This window comes from Patagioenas fasciata, chromosome 3, assembly GCF_037038585.1.
Source record: "Patagioenas fasciata isolate bPatFas1 chromosome 3, bPatFas1.hap1, whole genome shotgun sequence".
NCBI lineage: Eukaryota > Metazoa > Chordata > Aves > Columbiformes > Columbidae > Patagioenas > Patagioenas fasciata.
This window is the reverse complement of record NC_092522.1, coordinates 28,497,891-28,512,890: the sequence shown is the minus strand read 5'-3', so window position 1 is coordinate 28,512,890 and position 15,000 is coordinate 28,497,891. Positions and strand designations below refer to the sequence as shown.

Below are 15,000 nucleotides of genomic sequence, written 5' to 3'. Positions count from 1 at the left end.
CATCAAGTGGTTTAGCAATTTCCGTGAGTTTTACTACATTCAGATGGAGAAGTATGCGCGGCAAGCCATCAACGACGGGGTCACGAGCACTGAGGAGCTGTCTATAACCAGAGACTGTGAGCTGTACAGGGCCCTGAACATGCACTACAATAAAGCAAATGATTTTGAGGTAGGCACCAATCTTTGTTTCTGTGTGTGTGTGTGAGTCGCTCCGTGGACCAGGCTTCCTTTAAAATAATGTACCTTTTTGTTGTGGCCATGACTGGTGAAATCTGGGCATTTCACATCCCTGAATGATGCTAATTAATCTTTTTAGCCCTGGTAGCTGGAGACTTACGCCTCACTAAGACTTGACAAGAGATAAAAGTTTTCACTTTTTTTTATAAGTTTCTTAGTTTTGACTTTTTGAAGTTTTCTTTAGGAGGGACTATGGTGAAAGAAATCACCTCACGGCTCTCCTAAAGCTCCGTAATTGCGTGATCAAACACTTGCAGTTACCTTCCTCTCCTTTCCTTCATTTGATTTATAGAACTGAGATGCATTTGCTTTGTCAGGCTGCAGGATAAAATGACTACTCGAAGTAAATGCTCTCTGTTTTCTGCTGTAACGGGTTTGTGGCTTTGATTAAGATTCCTGTTTACAGGCCAGCCTGGTAGCTCAGCAGACTATTGTTATCATTAACATGCTGACCCTCGGCGATACCACGGGAGAGTGTTTCTCCCTGCTGAGGCTGGCAGTTTGCATTGTTCAGGTAGTCAGATGTAATGATGCATTTGAACAGGGTGTGCATGAGGGGGAGGCTCAAGTAATCCCATCTCTTGGTGAAGTGGAGTGGGAAAGTGATGGTGGTACTAATTATTATATTTCTTTTTTTGCCTACACCTTTCACTTGGGGTCAAGTTGCATAATGTGCCCCCTCTCATAGCAAAAGTGACATTTGTCCACCAGAAGAGGGTGGTTTCCTGCCTAAAATCCTTCTGGGGGCAGTTTTAGCAGAGCTTTTTTTTTGTAGCACGTAAGTTCAGATAATTCAAAAAGTCTCTAAGCAAAGACATTCTTGGCTCCTTCCCCCTTTTCTGGGCACGCAGTTTTCTCTAGAGTGGTTGCATGGAAGGGGCAGGTGAAGAACAGGGAAGAGGATGTTCCTGGTGGGGTTTGCCATTTGTTGTGGCTGGCGACAGTACCTGGATTTGATGTTTGGTGTGCTGTGGCACCTCCAGGCCTTCCTGAGGGCTGTGGCCCCATTAGGCACCCACACATGCACCAAGCAGGAATCTCTCACCCCTGGGAGGTAGGTCTGCCTGTAGGCCAAGGCAGAATAGCAATATACAGGAAAAGAAAAGGGAATGCATAAGGAGATAAGTGTGACCAACTTTTTTTTTTTCTGTCAAAATGTGCTTAAATTCCCTCCAGCTTTTTTTTTGTTTTTAACACAACTTCTTTTCTGTTTGCAGAGTGGAGGTTGAAATGTTTTTTTGCTTTCCAAAGTTCTTGGGTCCTTGATGATTTCAGGCATTTCATTTCAAAGCGTTAGTTGCAATGTTAATGTAAATGGATTATTTCAGTGAGGACACGTGGGGAGGTTATTGGTGTTTTCAGGTAGATAAGAAAATCTAAATCTCATAGGTTTAGCACTGCTAGTGATCGCAGTCTCCTCATCTCGGCAAGGTGTCTAGTAGCTAGTAGGAAAGGAGCCCCTTGATATTCATGGATGGAAAGGGATGTTTTCAGTGGCGATGATTTGCAGATATTTCACACAGTCTTTCTTGTGTTATCTGTGATAATGAGAATTTCTAGAAGTTTAAATCTTGATTTTGCATTGAAGATCCAGCAGTTATGAGATCGTTAAAGTGTTTCTAACGTAGCCACTGTAACTTTTCCCGATAAATGCCTGGCCCCTCCCCCACAAACTGCAAAGCAAAAATGACAAGTACTGTAATGTTGAAATTGGATCCAAAGGGATTTAGCAAACTGAGCATTTGCCATATTTAGCGTCATCAAAGTTCCTTCCTCTCATACTTCAGTGATGCTTTGCTGATCTTCTGATTAGTCTGATATGCTGTTTCTCTTAAATCACCTACACTGCTATTCCTAAATCCATCCCCTTTATCTCTTCTTGGTTAAAATTTGTGCATAGACTTTAATACTCCTAAATTGACTATGAGGAAAAAATGATAAAGCTAAAATGTGCATTTGGTCTGTATCAGGCAGTGCCATTGATTTGCTCAGGAATCTGTGATACTGTGTTCCTTTCCCTGCACATTGGAACTGACAGCTTGTAGCAAAGTCAAATAAGATGTTTAACAAACCACATGTCCTATCGTTTTTAGCTTTGCCATTGTACCCTTATGGCTGTGAGCCAGAGACAGATACAATGCCTCCTCCAGCACGATGCAACTTTGCCTGTGTTTTGTGTGCACACGTGTGTGTGTGTAGCTGGTTCCACATTTCTCTCTCTAGCAGTAGGTTTAGCTGGAGAAACGTGCTAAGCTGCACACAGCAATTTGAAACTGACTTTTGAAAGGGGTGGGGAGGAAACATGGGTATTTTGTGAAAGGTGAAGATGCTTCTCTGCTCCGGGGCACCTCTTCCAAGGAGGTAGAAGGTGGGTTGTCCTGGTGAATGAAGGAGGCAAATGTCAGCGCCCCAGCACAAATGCTGAAGTTGGTCAGAAAGAGAGGACAGCTTGCTTTGCCACTTGATATCTGTGTCATCTGTGGTGTTGCCATAGGCTTTTGGATGCCAGCTGCAATAATTAGTCAGGTATTGTTGCTATACATTAAGAGAAATTTTAAAATCTCAAATAATTTTGTAACTCGCTCTCAAAATCCATCCTAATGCAGATCACCCGAGCTCCCAGTTGTGACTGTAGCAGGATGTCTTCCTTTCAAACAAGGGGGACACCATGGTGTGAGTTAAAATAAAAATATGGGTAAAGACCATATATAACATTATTTTTTTTTTCTGATTTGTGTACTTAAAACAAACAAAAGAAATTGGCCTGAGGACAATACCCAGAGTTTAACCCTGCTTTGGTTTCCACTCCTCCTCCATCATCCTTGATCCCCTGGCATATTTTTGTAGTTACCATCATTCTCCGTGTATTAACGTCTCTCTGCATGATGCCCGTTCCTTTTCCTCGTGGGCATTTTAACGACTCAGTCTCAGTTCTGAAGTCTCAGGGTCTCTCTGTGCTCGTGATTTTGCTCCGTGCCCTCCTGCCTACTGCTTAGCACTCGCGGCACCACGCTCCGCTGCGGAGCGAGCAAATGAGCACCAAAGCAAAAGCCCATACGCACCATCGTTCTGAGCTCAGCCTGCCTGCTGCTTCACGGGAACTTGCCCGATTTTTGCAGACGTAGTTACCGAGATCGATCACAATAGCAAAATGTCTGCCAAGCTGTGTTATTTGCACAAATACACTGTATGCAGTTTTGGTACAGTGGGGTTTGACGCGATGATTGCCTCTTTTCATAGCGCTAGTTACGGCACGTGTCGTCGTTTCGAAGGGGGAGAAAACCATTTTTAAGAAGTTTGCTCTGCTTTTGGCAGGAGAAAACTATACCAGTGGGAAAAACCTAATTAAGACCAGTTGTACTCAAGTCTTAGCAGAATGTCTAACTTAAGGCACTGTGAGTTTGTCACATTAAAAAAATCAATGAGATTACGTAAAACAATTCAAATAACACCACCTATAAAATCTAAGTAATAACCCAGTCACGTAAGCAGCCTATGAACCCTTGAGAGGAATGCTGGCTGCCAAAATTTCCAGAAGTGATGATGGTTTTAGGCCAATTCCATTTTGGGATGCTCAACTGGAGATCTGTTAATGAGAGCCACTTTGTCAGGAGGTCCTCAACAGTCCATTCCCTGAAAATGAAGTGTGCCCAGCACTGCATCCAAAAATTAAGACATCCTCAATTATAAAAAATTCTGGCCACTCATGTGCTTATTTTAGGAACCTGTATTCTTCCCTAGTTTCATCTGCAGGATTCACCTTGTACTGAATTGGCGTTCATCAAAAGGAAAATTAAAGCCCTCGAACCTGATTCTTATTTAAACTAAGGCCACTTCGGAGTGGTTTTGCAGGCGCTGCAAAGTACGATTTATAACCACCCTAATACTCCTTTATGCAACTGGAGCAGTGCAAAGTGGCCTCAAGAGAAGAGAAAATCAGGTGCCTAACTTGCTAACTTCCATCTGGGAGATTGCTCTCTCCATACAAACCACTGTGCCGCGGCCAGCTCGGCACTTGTGGTGGTACCAGCCCTGGGCACAGCCGGACGGGACGGCTGTTTGTTGCAGTATTAAGCTCCTCTCGATTTTTTTTTTTTCCCCTCAGCTGTACACTTCCTCCTTCAAGGGCTTTATTGTTGTAGCGTTTCAACATTGTTCTCGGCATTCTTAAAGACAAAGTCGGAAGGGCTCTCTGGTGGTCTGCAGCAAGGAGAATAAAGCTGCTTTGGCAATTTGAGAACAGTAAACGTAACTGTCCTGATTCCTTTAAAGAAAGCATGAAACATAAGTGTCTGGATTGAACTTCTTTTTCCCTTAAAAACGTTGGTTTCAGGAAATTTAATTGATGCCTTCAGGCCTCTTTTTTTTTTTTTTCATTCTGAAGATGATCTCTTGTGAAACAGCAGAGCTTTCCTTGAACTGCTCGGGAAATGAATCCCGTTTGTAAACCAAGTAACAAAATCCACGGCTTGCAGTGGAAGGTTCGTGCGTTACACGTATCAATTAATGCTTATTAATCAGTTTTTGCAGTTAGTTGGACTGCAGATTGTAGCTGGAAGCTATTAGGGAGAGAATTGCGAGAGGAATACTGTTGCAGGACTACACTCGGTTTTTCTGTTTGTGTCCTTTGGATTCAAGGTGTTTGTATAATGAAGTTGGCACGTTGATATACGGTCTATTTTTTAATGTCATTACAATTTTAGTTCCCTCTGCCTTTTTGTCATTGGGTTACATTTAAGCACAGCAAGATCAACTTTAAACTTCCTTACTCAACAGCTTTATTAGTTATAACGTACCGTGACCTTTCTCAACATTCTTAAAGAAAAAGATACAGTGTAATGTCACTTTACTTTGCTTATTGTTCTTTGTTGTGGTGAACAAAGCATTTTCTACAGTGGCTATAGCACATAATTATACAGCTTTCAATAGCGGTGTCTTGGCACATATCAAAGTTCAGAAGAGCCTTTAGAAAAAAAAAGATGTTTTGTGGCAGCCTAGGGAGGGTCTCATCTTTCCTTCAGAAAATAGTTCAAGGCTCTTCTGTCAAGCTTCCCTACTTAGAGCTTTTTCTCCTCCTGCTTCATAAAGTTTAAAGGGGATTCAGTGGAGTTCTATGATCTATTTCCTTTGAAAGATTGTTCCTTTGCACAGAGAAGTCCTTTGACTTCAAGAGTTCACAGATTCATGTCTTTAGGTATCATATGTCTGACCTTATCAGTTACTCTATTTAATGTAGGAGAAAAAGTCTCAACTCTTTGTGTTTGTCTGTTTTGCCTCTGTGAAATGATTTGGTGAAAAGACCATCCTTTTTAACACACCACTGAGAGGCCGTTTCTGACTGTAACCTACCCTGTGGCTCTTCTAAAAAAAAAAAAGAAAAAAAAATTGTCCTTGTGTTTTGTGTATGGATGATTTCACAGTGAGAATAGAATTATACAAGGACAGACACACATAAAAAAATCTTTTGCTCTTTTTTCCTAAATGATCTATTGGCTATTTTGGTGGCTGCTACTCTGGTTCCCCAACAGGCACAACCATTTAACAAACACAGAGATAGCGGCTGGAGTGCTGGGCCAGCAGTAGGTTTTCCCTTGCTTCGACCTACCCCAAAGGCCTTCATAATTAATTGTCCTTCAGAGATGAGGAAAGTTCAGAGACAGTGTGTGTAGCGATGTCTATTGTCTGACATTCAGTTCTCCTTCCCTCAGCTCTTTTTCTTCCTTCCACAAAGGGTTATCAATAGGAGCAGGGAGCAAGCTCTCTTCTAACAGCTGCTGGTGGTGGCTGTAGCTTTCTGGGGAAGGTATCATTGTGTTCAGCCATCTATGGATTAAATGGCTGGAAAAGTTCTAACGACGCTTTCAAACGGGCGTGTTTATTTCATCTAGATTACACAGACCTATTTAGCTAATTAAAAACTTTCTCAGAACCCCCTCTCTGCTATTCAGGGGAAGAAAAAAAATTAAAACGCGGCTCTAATTATGAAGAATGGCTGCAGTGAAACTTTGGTAAATAAATGAAAAATTCGATCTGTCAGCTTTGATCGAAACACACCCAAATCAGCACAGGCTTGTTCGCTGAGTTGTTCTGTGGTTTTGTTATGTATTTTTTTTCTTAGGGGGAAGAAAGGTGCACGGTAGAAAAAGCATAAAAGAAAACATTGATATAAGCCGTAACAGAAACAAACACTCGCCCAGTTTAAAAAACTGCCACTAGTTCATACTGTCTCTGCTCGTAACATCAAAGTGCAAAGAAGCTGGAGTTTGCTAAACGGATTACTAATATTGTTGTGCCTTCTGCGATTAATTGAGAATCCTCTGTGGTGTAATTATTAAACTTCATATGCAACAGAAGAAAATTATATACGTGCTTTCTTGTTTTCCCCAATGATATGCTAAACGAAGATATGGTGTGGTTATATTAGATAGGCAAGAAGTATAGTTAAATTAGGGCTGTTTATTAACAATCTTTATGTTACTGCCCCAATTAATTGGGCGAAGCCAAAAAGGACAAATACAATCATTCTTCCACTGAACAGTTTAACTAGCAAATTATGGAGGTTTACATTTTTTTTTTCATTGTAAAAAAAAAAAAAAAGACACCACTTCGGACCGTCACCTGTTTTCTTCATAAATACATCACTTTGCAATGAAAAGGAATAATCATATAAAGCATTTCCTGGGCTCCATCTCACTTCCTTACTGTTACAAAGGACCACCAACAATCCAGATCAATTGTTGTACTGATTAAGTTATTGTGCCTGGCATTTCGAACCAGCTTTTCTGTATTTAAGAAGAAATTGCATACAAAGTAGATGCAGCTAATAGAGTAACGCAAAAAAAAGATCATAAAAAATTAAAGTTATTCTTATGAATCTTTCATTAGAAGCAATGAAAAGGGACACTGGTGAAGCCAAGTGCTTTGTTCTTCTGAGCTCCTCTTGTAGGGCCAGATCCTGCGAACAATTACGTACTTGAGCGTTCCTTCTGCGAGAGTCCTGCTGGCGCCTCCAGCATCTCTCCGGCTCTTCCACGGTTTGCCCACGTCGGCCTGTGCGTTACCACCAGTGTTGTTCTGCTTTACCAAACAGATGTTCCCTTTAAAAATTGACAAAAGCCCTGTAAAAAATTCTACCACCAAATCACACAGCTGTACGGAGGCGAACACTCGCTTTTATGCAGGAGGAGCTGTTGTGAAATGATTTAAGGCTACTCTGAGCTTTTCAGATTACTCCCCACCGCAAATAACATCTTAAGTACTAAATTGCCCTAAGCGGTGTTTTATTACTGATCAATAAAATAGTGATCTTGTCTTTTAATGTGGAAAAATATTTTAGTGGGATTTTTCCTGGTTTAGTTCAAGGATAGCAATAAACCAGAAAGCACAACCCCCGAAAAAAAAGCAAAACCCGTCCTCGTTTGTTTCTAATTTTGCTTTGGGGGAATCCTTGGATTGTTCCAGCTGAATGGTGCAGGGCTGCTGTGCCTGTGCGCGTGTGGTGGTGTGCTGTGGTCGGTTTGGGGTTTGTGGGGTTTTTTTCTGTTTCTTTTACAATTATTTACCAGAACTCATCCTTATTGCCCCATCCTCTTCTCCAACAAAACAACTCCCTTCCAAAAAAAAAAAAAAAAAAGAAAGAAACCAACAAAACCAAACCAAAACAAAACTTGGCAAACTCTTCCGACTCCTACTGCCATTTCATTTTGCATTCAACAAGGGGTAGTGGGAATTAAAACGTCAACTGGAGACTGAGAAAAGCACCAATTTATAATGCGTTAGCCTTGCACAATTCAAGATTTCTTTTGCTAGCTGCACACATTATACCCAACATCTCGCTCCTTTCTTGTGGCAGTTGTGAGGAATGGCCATTCCTTCCCGTGTGTGTACTACAGGCCTCTAAAGACTCTTATTTATTCTCTCCCATGTCACCTTGTGTACAGTCTGGTCTGTGACACTGATGGTGATTATGTCATTATTTTGCTCTGGGGGCTTTGGCACATCTGCAGAGCTGATGCACATCTTCTTTGTTACGCTGGCATACGTCCCATATCGCAAATGCTTCATTAGCCTTACTGCCTGCCTCCTTGCCAGACAAGAATACCCAAATCCAAGCTTCTTTTTGCTCTGGTCTTTTGTGTCTGTGATGAGCCTTTATTCATCTTCCTAGTTCTTCCCTGTTTTCTATTTTTCTATGTAAAACTGATTTCCAGATGTCCGTCGTTCTCCAAAAATCCATCGTAGATGAGGAGCGAGAAGCAAGGTGAATTTTAACCCATGTTGTCCCTCACTCACGTAATGCCTTATCCCTTTTTCATTCATCCTGACTATAGAAAGACTTTGTCAGGCTAGGCAGTTCAATTTTGAAACTTGCTGTTTAAAAAAAAAAAAAAAAGAAAAGGAAAAGAACTGAGTTACTTCTTTTATCATTTAATAATTCCTAGTTGTGGTAATGAGTAACATGCAAGTTGCACGTGTTTCTTCCAGACTTTCTTAATTTCTTGTAGACAATATAACTAAATTTCTCACTCAGAACTGTTGGAGAAGCAGCTCTGTCCAGTGAAGGAGGAGGGTGTTCACGAGACCCAATCAGCTGAAATTTCTTATCTCCTGTTTTAATGTGTCACATTAAAAGGACATAGAACATTTTGTACTGTGAAAATTGAAGAAAATGTTTGATCTTCTAAACTTCATCTAAGCTGTTCTATATAAATGTTGTACCAGAGAGATGTGAAATGGTGGGTTAGCTTACTAGTTTTGTAAGATTTTTCCCTCCGCATCCCATGCACCCCATGCTTTTTCTCCATGACACTGAACTAACTTCTGGGCTGGATTCTCAGTTTCTGGTGTAAATCAGCTCCAGCAATCATTGCAGCTAATTAATCTGTGCCAGCTGAAGAGCTATCTTTTGTTTTGTTCCTCTACAGTCAAGTGTGTGAATATATGTTAAATGTTAATTGGAAAAAAAGTTGTGTTTATTTTAAAACTAAAAATTAAATGCAGACCTGGATTTGGAGCAGCAGAGCCATCACGTTTATGGATGTGGGGTGGAGGGGTGCATTGTTTTTATTTCTGTAAGGCACTCTTGCCAAAAGAGGAGGTCCCAACCGACACCATCTCCTAGTGCGTGGTCAGGGCTGTGTGACTGACTTTAACAGAAGTCTTACAGATGGGATTGCCCATCCTATAGGACTTTGAATAGGTCACCTTCACACATAACACCGTTAGCTTCATATCTTCAATGTGTTTTAAAATGGACGAAAGTCAGGCGCTCATAATGTGAATTAGCAAACTGTCTTAACTTTCAGAAACCGTGGGAGAGGTTTAGCAGCACCATGCCCCACGCTGGTTTCTGACCCAGCTATTTGAGGGTTCTGCCCTGTCCCAAAGTGGGTATCCCTGGGCTGAGAGCGCAGTTTGTTTGTGGAGGGGCTTTCCAACATTGTCTTGGAGTGCAACGGGGACGTTGTTTTCAAAGATACTTAGATCTGCAAAGGTGAAATACTGAGGCTGTGAGGAAGTCACAGCAGAATATTGCAGGGGCCTGTGAGGACTGAGCGTCCTTCAGCTGCATGAGAGCGAGATAACCTGGGAGGTGAAGTAGCCACGGTTCAGCATCCTACCGAAGTGACAATAATAACGCAAGAAGTGAAGTTAAAAAATACTGTTTGGTCAAAGAGAGAGGGAGGGAGTCTTCAGGATACTGGGTCACTTTCTGTAGTTACAGAGCCCATCACCTGCAGAACTGCTGGATTTCATAGTGCAGGGAGAGAGCCCTGCATCTTCCTGACCTGTGAGTGTGGGTGGGCGAGAGAGAGGGAGGGACAGCCAGATAATCAGCGCACTGGAGATGATTTCTCCCTGTAGATCTGGAAGGGGCAAGGTTCATCTTTCTTATCTGCAGAGGGGGAAGGTACGCAGCCAGGCTCTGCCTTGTTTTGTGTGCCACCGGAGGGACTTGTGAACTGCTCTCTGCAGGGGGCTGGTTTCAAGGCTCTAGTGGAAATGTGCTGTCAGAAGAAGCCGTGGCCAGGTGGTGGTCCAGAGCACTCAAAGATGTGGCCTTGAACTTGTTTCTGTAGTTAACAGGGAGGCTTTGTAGAGAGCAGCAGACCAGGGTGGCATGATCCCTGTTGCTAAGCAGAAAGGCTGCTGCATTGATTGGGACTTAGGGGAGAACGGTGGTGTAGACACACAAATGCATTTAAAGCAGTCATCTACAACTTCGGAAAGTTTTTAGAGGAGGGAGGGGAAATCAACGTTGCGAGTAAAAGCCCTTTAACTGCTGAGTATCAGTGTTCAGGGGGAAGCCGAAGTGGCTTATCTCATGCAATTGCGGAGAGGGCTGGCTCCATCAGACGAGGCCCAGCCTCGAGGTTATCTAATCCAGCACTGGCTGGAGTCGCACCATTTCCTTCCACAAGGGATAAAGAGCAGGCAAACGAGGGGCAGCCCAGTCCATTAGGATGTAAGACTTCATCTTCTGAACTCACAGGTTGGCAAGCTTCAGCCGTCCCCGGCAGGTCCTGCCCTGGAGCTTGTGACGGGGTGTTTGTAGCCCAGTTTGGCCAGCCGCGTGGCTCAGGGTGGAATAGATGGAGCAGTTTGTTCCATCATGATGGGCTTCAGATGCCCATAAAAGTGTGGTTACATTGGGAGGCAGTTCGTCAGAGTTAATCCGGGGGAGCCTGGACTGGTGGAGCCTCATTTGCAACACGCCTCACCCATAACCCTGCACAGTTTCCTTCCCCTGCCCCTACCCTCTGCCATGGGAAAGAGGAAAGGAGGTGCCCTGCTGCCAGAGGGCATGCTTACCACCTTCATGGCACCCCCAAAAGGACCCTGCTGACTCCCTGTTTCCCTGCCAGACTGATTAAACACCACCTGCTTCACATCTCTTCCCCCCCCCCACCCCAACACATGCAAAACAAGGAGGGAGAGGGCACAGTTGGAGCTTTTCAGGGCCAGGCACAGAAGACAAAGGTGACTGCAATGCAAAGAGATGGGCAGAGTGTACAAGAGCAAGCAACACCAATTACGGATATTTAGTAACTGTTACGACATTTTTATATATGTAAGATGTATTCCTGATGTATAAGCCTTTAATTATCACTTCTACTACTTGTTAATGGTTCATCTATGGGGCCAAATTCTGCTGAACATAGAAAAATCCCTGCACTCTACAAGCTCTTGAACCTGTTTTCCTCTATATCCATGGTCTAACCAACAGTTTCTGCCTGCCCAGCTCTTTTACACATGGAAATACCCTGAAAGCAGATGGGCTTACTGCTAGTGAGAGGCATACCTGCTCATCACAGCCCAGGTCCTTCTGAGTAACACATCACATTCCCATCTGGCCGATGTGTCCAGGAGAGTGTGCAATAACCTCTCTGCTGTTTCCAGAGGAGAGCCAGAATTGGGTGGTCATCCCTATACTCAATTTTCTGGACAGGTTTTTTGTGGGCGCCTGGATGTGGTACCTGCCAGAATTTGGCAGAGGGTACATAACACGCCGCTTGGCATTATAGGCAACCTCTTGGAGCAGATTGCATTTCACCGCAATGAGACTGAGTTAAAGTTAGACTTTTCTTGTGAGCATTAGTTTTATTTCTCCTTCAGTTTTTGAATGAGACAGCTTCTGGAGTGTGACAGTAACCCCTCCCGTGATTCTTTCTTACATGTCCCAACACATACTAAACCCCCAACTATCATAAGCTGTAGGAGCCTTAGTGATTTTTCCATTCTGCAGCAGTGCCATTGGCAATGTAGTAAGTTAAGGGCAATCAGAGTTTCCATTAGAAACCTCTATATCTCATGCAGTTCTAATTCATCAGTAAGGCAGAAAAGGAAATTTGATAATCATCTCCCCATTAAAATGCTGTTGATGATTTTCAAGGGTGGAGAAAGGGGAGAACTGAATTTCAAGGAGCAAAAAGTCTAAATAAATTGTAAACGGAAAGATTTTTTGTTTTATTTTAGCCAACTCTACTATCAGGTCTTACCAACTTTTATGCTTAGCATGTTAAGGCCATTATGTTTGCACGAGAGAGTAGCTGTGTTTCTGTGATGGCCGGGCTCATCCCCTGGACCACCAGCACAGTGGTCCCAGCACAGAGACCCTCCAGGGGTGCCACTGTGTGTGGGATGGCTCCCCCATACTGCAAAATGGGAATATGGGTCCTGGTGGGGAGGACCCTGGGAGTCAGGAGGGGGGTGTGAGCCCAGCAAGCCGCGGCCGCACCGCTGTGTGCCTCCAGCCCGGGCGCTCAGCGCCGGCGATGCTCCGCGCTCCAGCCGCGCAGGGAGCCTGCCGAGTACTTCCCAGTCTTTATTTGTGGAAAAGCTTAATTGAAATGCAAGTGATTAAATCTAATGTATCACGCAGTATCCATTTTCACTGCACTACCACTTTCACTTCCCCGATATTATCAGGCATCTCAGCAGCCCCACTGGCAGGTTTTTTTCCTTGTAAGAGCCATGCCTATTCTCTCTCCTCTTTGTGAGCTTGGTGGAGGAGATAACAGTAAGCCAGCAGTAGATTACTAGTGCCCCAAACTCTACTCAAGGGATAAGGCATCTCAACTTCATTTCAAACAAACACTTTTAAAATACAGTCTCAGATCATTTGAGGGGCATGTGTTTTCCAGCTTTTATAAAGAGTAAAACACTTACAGTGTAACAGTAAATGTAATTAGAAACCTCTGTTGTTTTCCTAGTTTTTCTCTTTTCAGCTGGACTCAGGCTAATGCTTTTCCCTTCTCAAACACCAGGCTCAGTGCTGTGTTGTTAGTCCCGTCCCTAAGGAGCGGTCTTATCTTTATGTGCAACAGTGGGAGAGCTGACTGTCCTAAATGGCCACTCAATTTCTTGTCCATCTTTTTCCATAAAATTCTGTTTCTTAACAGATTTGTATAGCACGAGTTGTGAGAGGAAACTTGAAGACAATAAACGCAGACCGTGGTGGCACCAGAGAGCTGCTGCTGTAGCCAGGGGGACTAGGTGGGCAAATTGACGCCCAGCTTTCTAGAAAGGTGGTGATTGGGAGAAAAGTGTGTTTACTGGAGTGTCCAATAGTTGAGGTATTTTTCATTTGTGTTTTTAAAATAAAAGCATCCTTTCCAACTATTTCCCTCTCCTCATAAGTGATAATGGAAGAGGCATTAGCCTTTCCATTGCCTGAGCCAACCTGTTTTTTTTCTAAGAGGTGTCCAGGATGTTCAGCCAATTGAGTGATCTAATTAGCTGAAAATTGTTAATTTCCTTTACCTTATAAAGCACCTAACACAGAAACTGTTAAATAATGTTAAGTGTCAGACTTAAACTGAGAACATTGGGCCATATGCTGCCGTGGCTTTCGCGCCAAGAAGTGTAGCAACTTACTCCAAAACCTGCCTCCAATTTCTGTGTAGAAGCCAAAGCCTCCTGCTTGATATGCTGCCACACCAACTTGCAGCGCTAAGATGGTCCCACGCAGCAGCTCACTGTGCTTGGGGAAAAAAGTATGTGCGTGAGGGGAGGTGACGGTCTGGAGAAACGTGGCAGAAGCCAGGACACCAGCAAGGTATCGCAGACACTGCCCTTGCGAGCGCAGGAAAAGTGAGGGTAGGGCAGTGCTGCTCTGGGCAGTGTTATCCTGGAAACAACAGCAGATTTGTGCCTGCAGCTGCCCCTCATCTACGGAGGGCCTGGTGGATGGGTGGCTCTTGTAGCTCTTCATTAAAACAGGGGGGTCCCTGGCTCAATGGGATGCACGCAAGGAAGGAGCTGGTCCCAGTGTCACCAGCCTCCTCGCAAGCCCACGGAGAAGTGGCTACAGAAGTAGCGTGATGCCTCACTGCATTGCTGCTGGCTTGACCCTAGCGTTGCTCTGATACAGCATCTTATGGGCAGGGCTTGTCCTCCGTAGGTTTCCTATACAACAGCCTGTGGGTAAGGGAATACAGGTTTAGGTGCCAGCTCACCCCCAAAGCCCACAGGCTTAAATCTTCCTTGTGTGAAGAAGGGGCTCAGGGCTATATGTGGGTGATGCCAGCAGAGTTTCTGAAGCATTTCCCTTAAGAAGGTTGCACCATGCCCCCAAAGCTCACCTTACCCTGACTTTGGGAGTGGGAGGGTGCCTGCGCACATCTGGTTTGTGCTTTGTATGAGGTTTTTCTCAGCAGAAATATTTCCCCTGAGTCTCCTCTGCTGTTGCTGTACCTGTGCTGGTGCGGAGTCCTTTGCACACACACTTTAGAGCTATCTGAGCTGGAGCTACCCATGGCGAGACTGCTCCTGCAGCAGCGAACTCGCTCATTATCCTGGAGAGGTTCTCCGTAACTTGTCTAACAGATGCTGCTTACGCCTTACCCTTGGGTTGAGGGGCTCCCTGCGGAGTCCCCCTCTACAGCCACTGTCGAGATCACCCAGCTAGAAGCGGGATCTGGCCTTCCCCCTCTCGCCCCCTCCAACCTGTTTACCTCCCATTACCACGACCTTGCGCTCTGCAACGTGAGCAGCCTTCACCAGCTGAAGACCTCTGATCCTAAGTCCACTAGAGATTTTGGCTTTCCTATTTGGCAAGGCGACTTGTTGCCCACCAGGTCAACATGAATAAAGATTTTTTTTTTTTAAATCTGTGCCGTCCTGCAATTGAAAAAAGAAAAAAAAAAACGCCTCCAGATAATTTAACCTCTCCTGGCAGCCTGACATCTTGAGCTGGCTGTGCTGCATTTGTTTGTTTCTGCTCATAATTATGATCAAAAAAATCAAACCACACACTCACCA

The 15,000-nt window shown here is 44.0% G+C and overlaps 1 protein-coding gene across 4 annotated transcripts in view; it reads left to right on the top strand.

Annotated features, from left to right (window-relative positions):
* Positions 1-15,000, top strand: part of PROX1 (prospero homeobox 1) — a 49,700-nt gene that overhangs the window by 21,633 nt on the left and 13,067 nt on the right. For all 4 annotated transcript variants that reach the window (XM_071805992.1, XM_071805991.1, XM_071805990.1 and 1 more), the window contains one exon: positions 1-169. This exon is cut by the window's left edge and continues 26 nt beyond it. In XM_071805992.1, coding sequence (XP_071662093.1) covers positions 1-169 — 169 coding nt within the window. The remainder of the gene's footprint in view (positions 170-15,000) is intronic.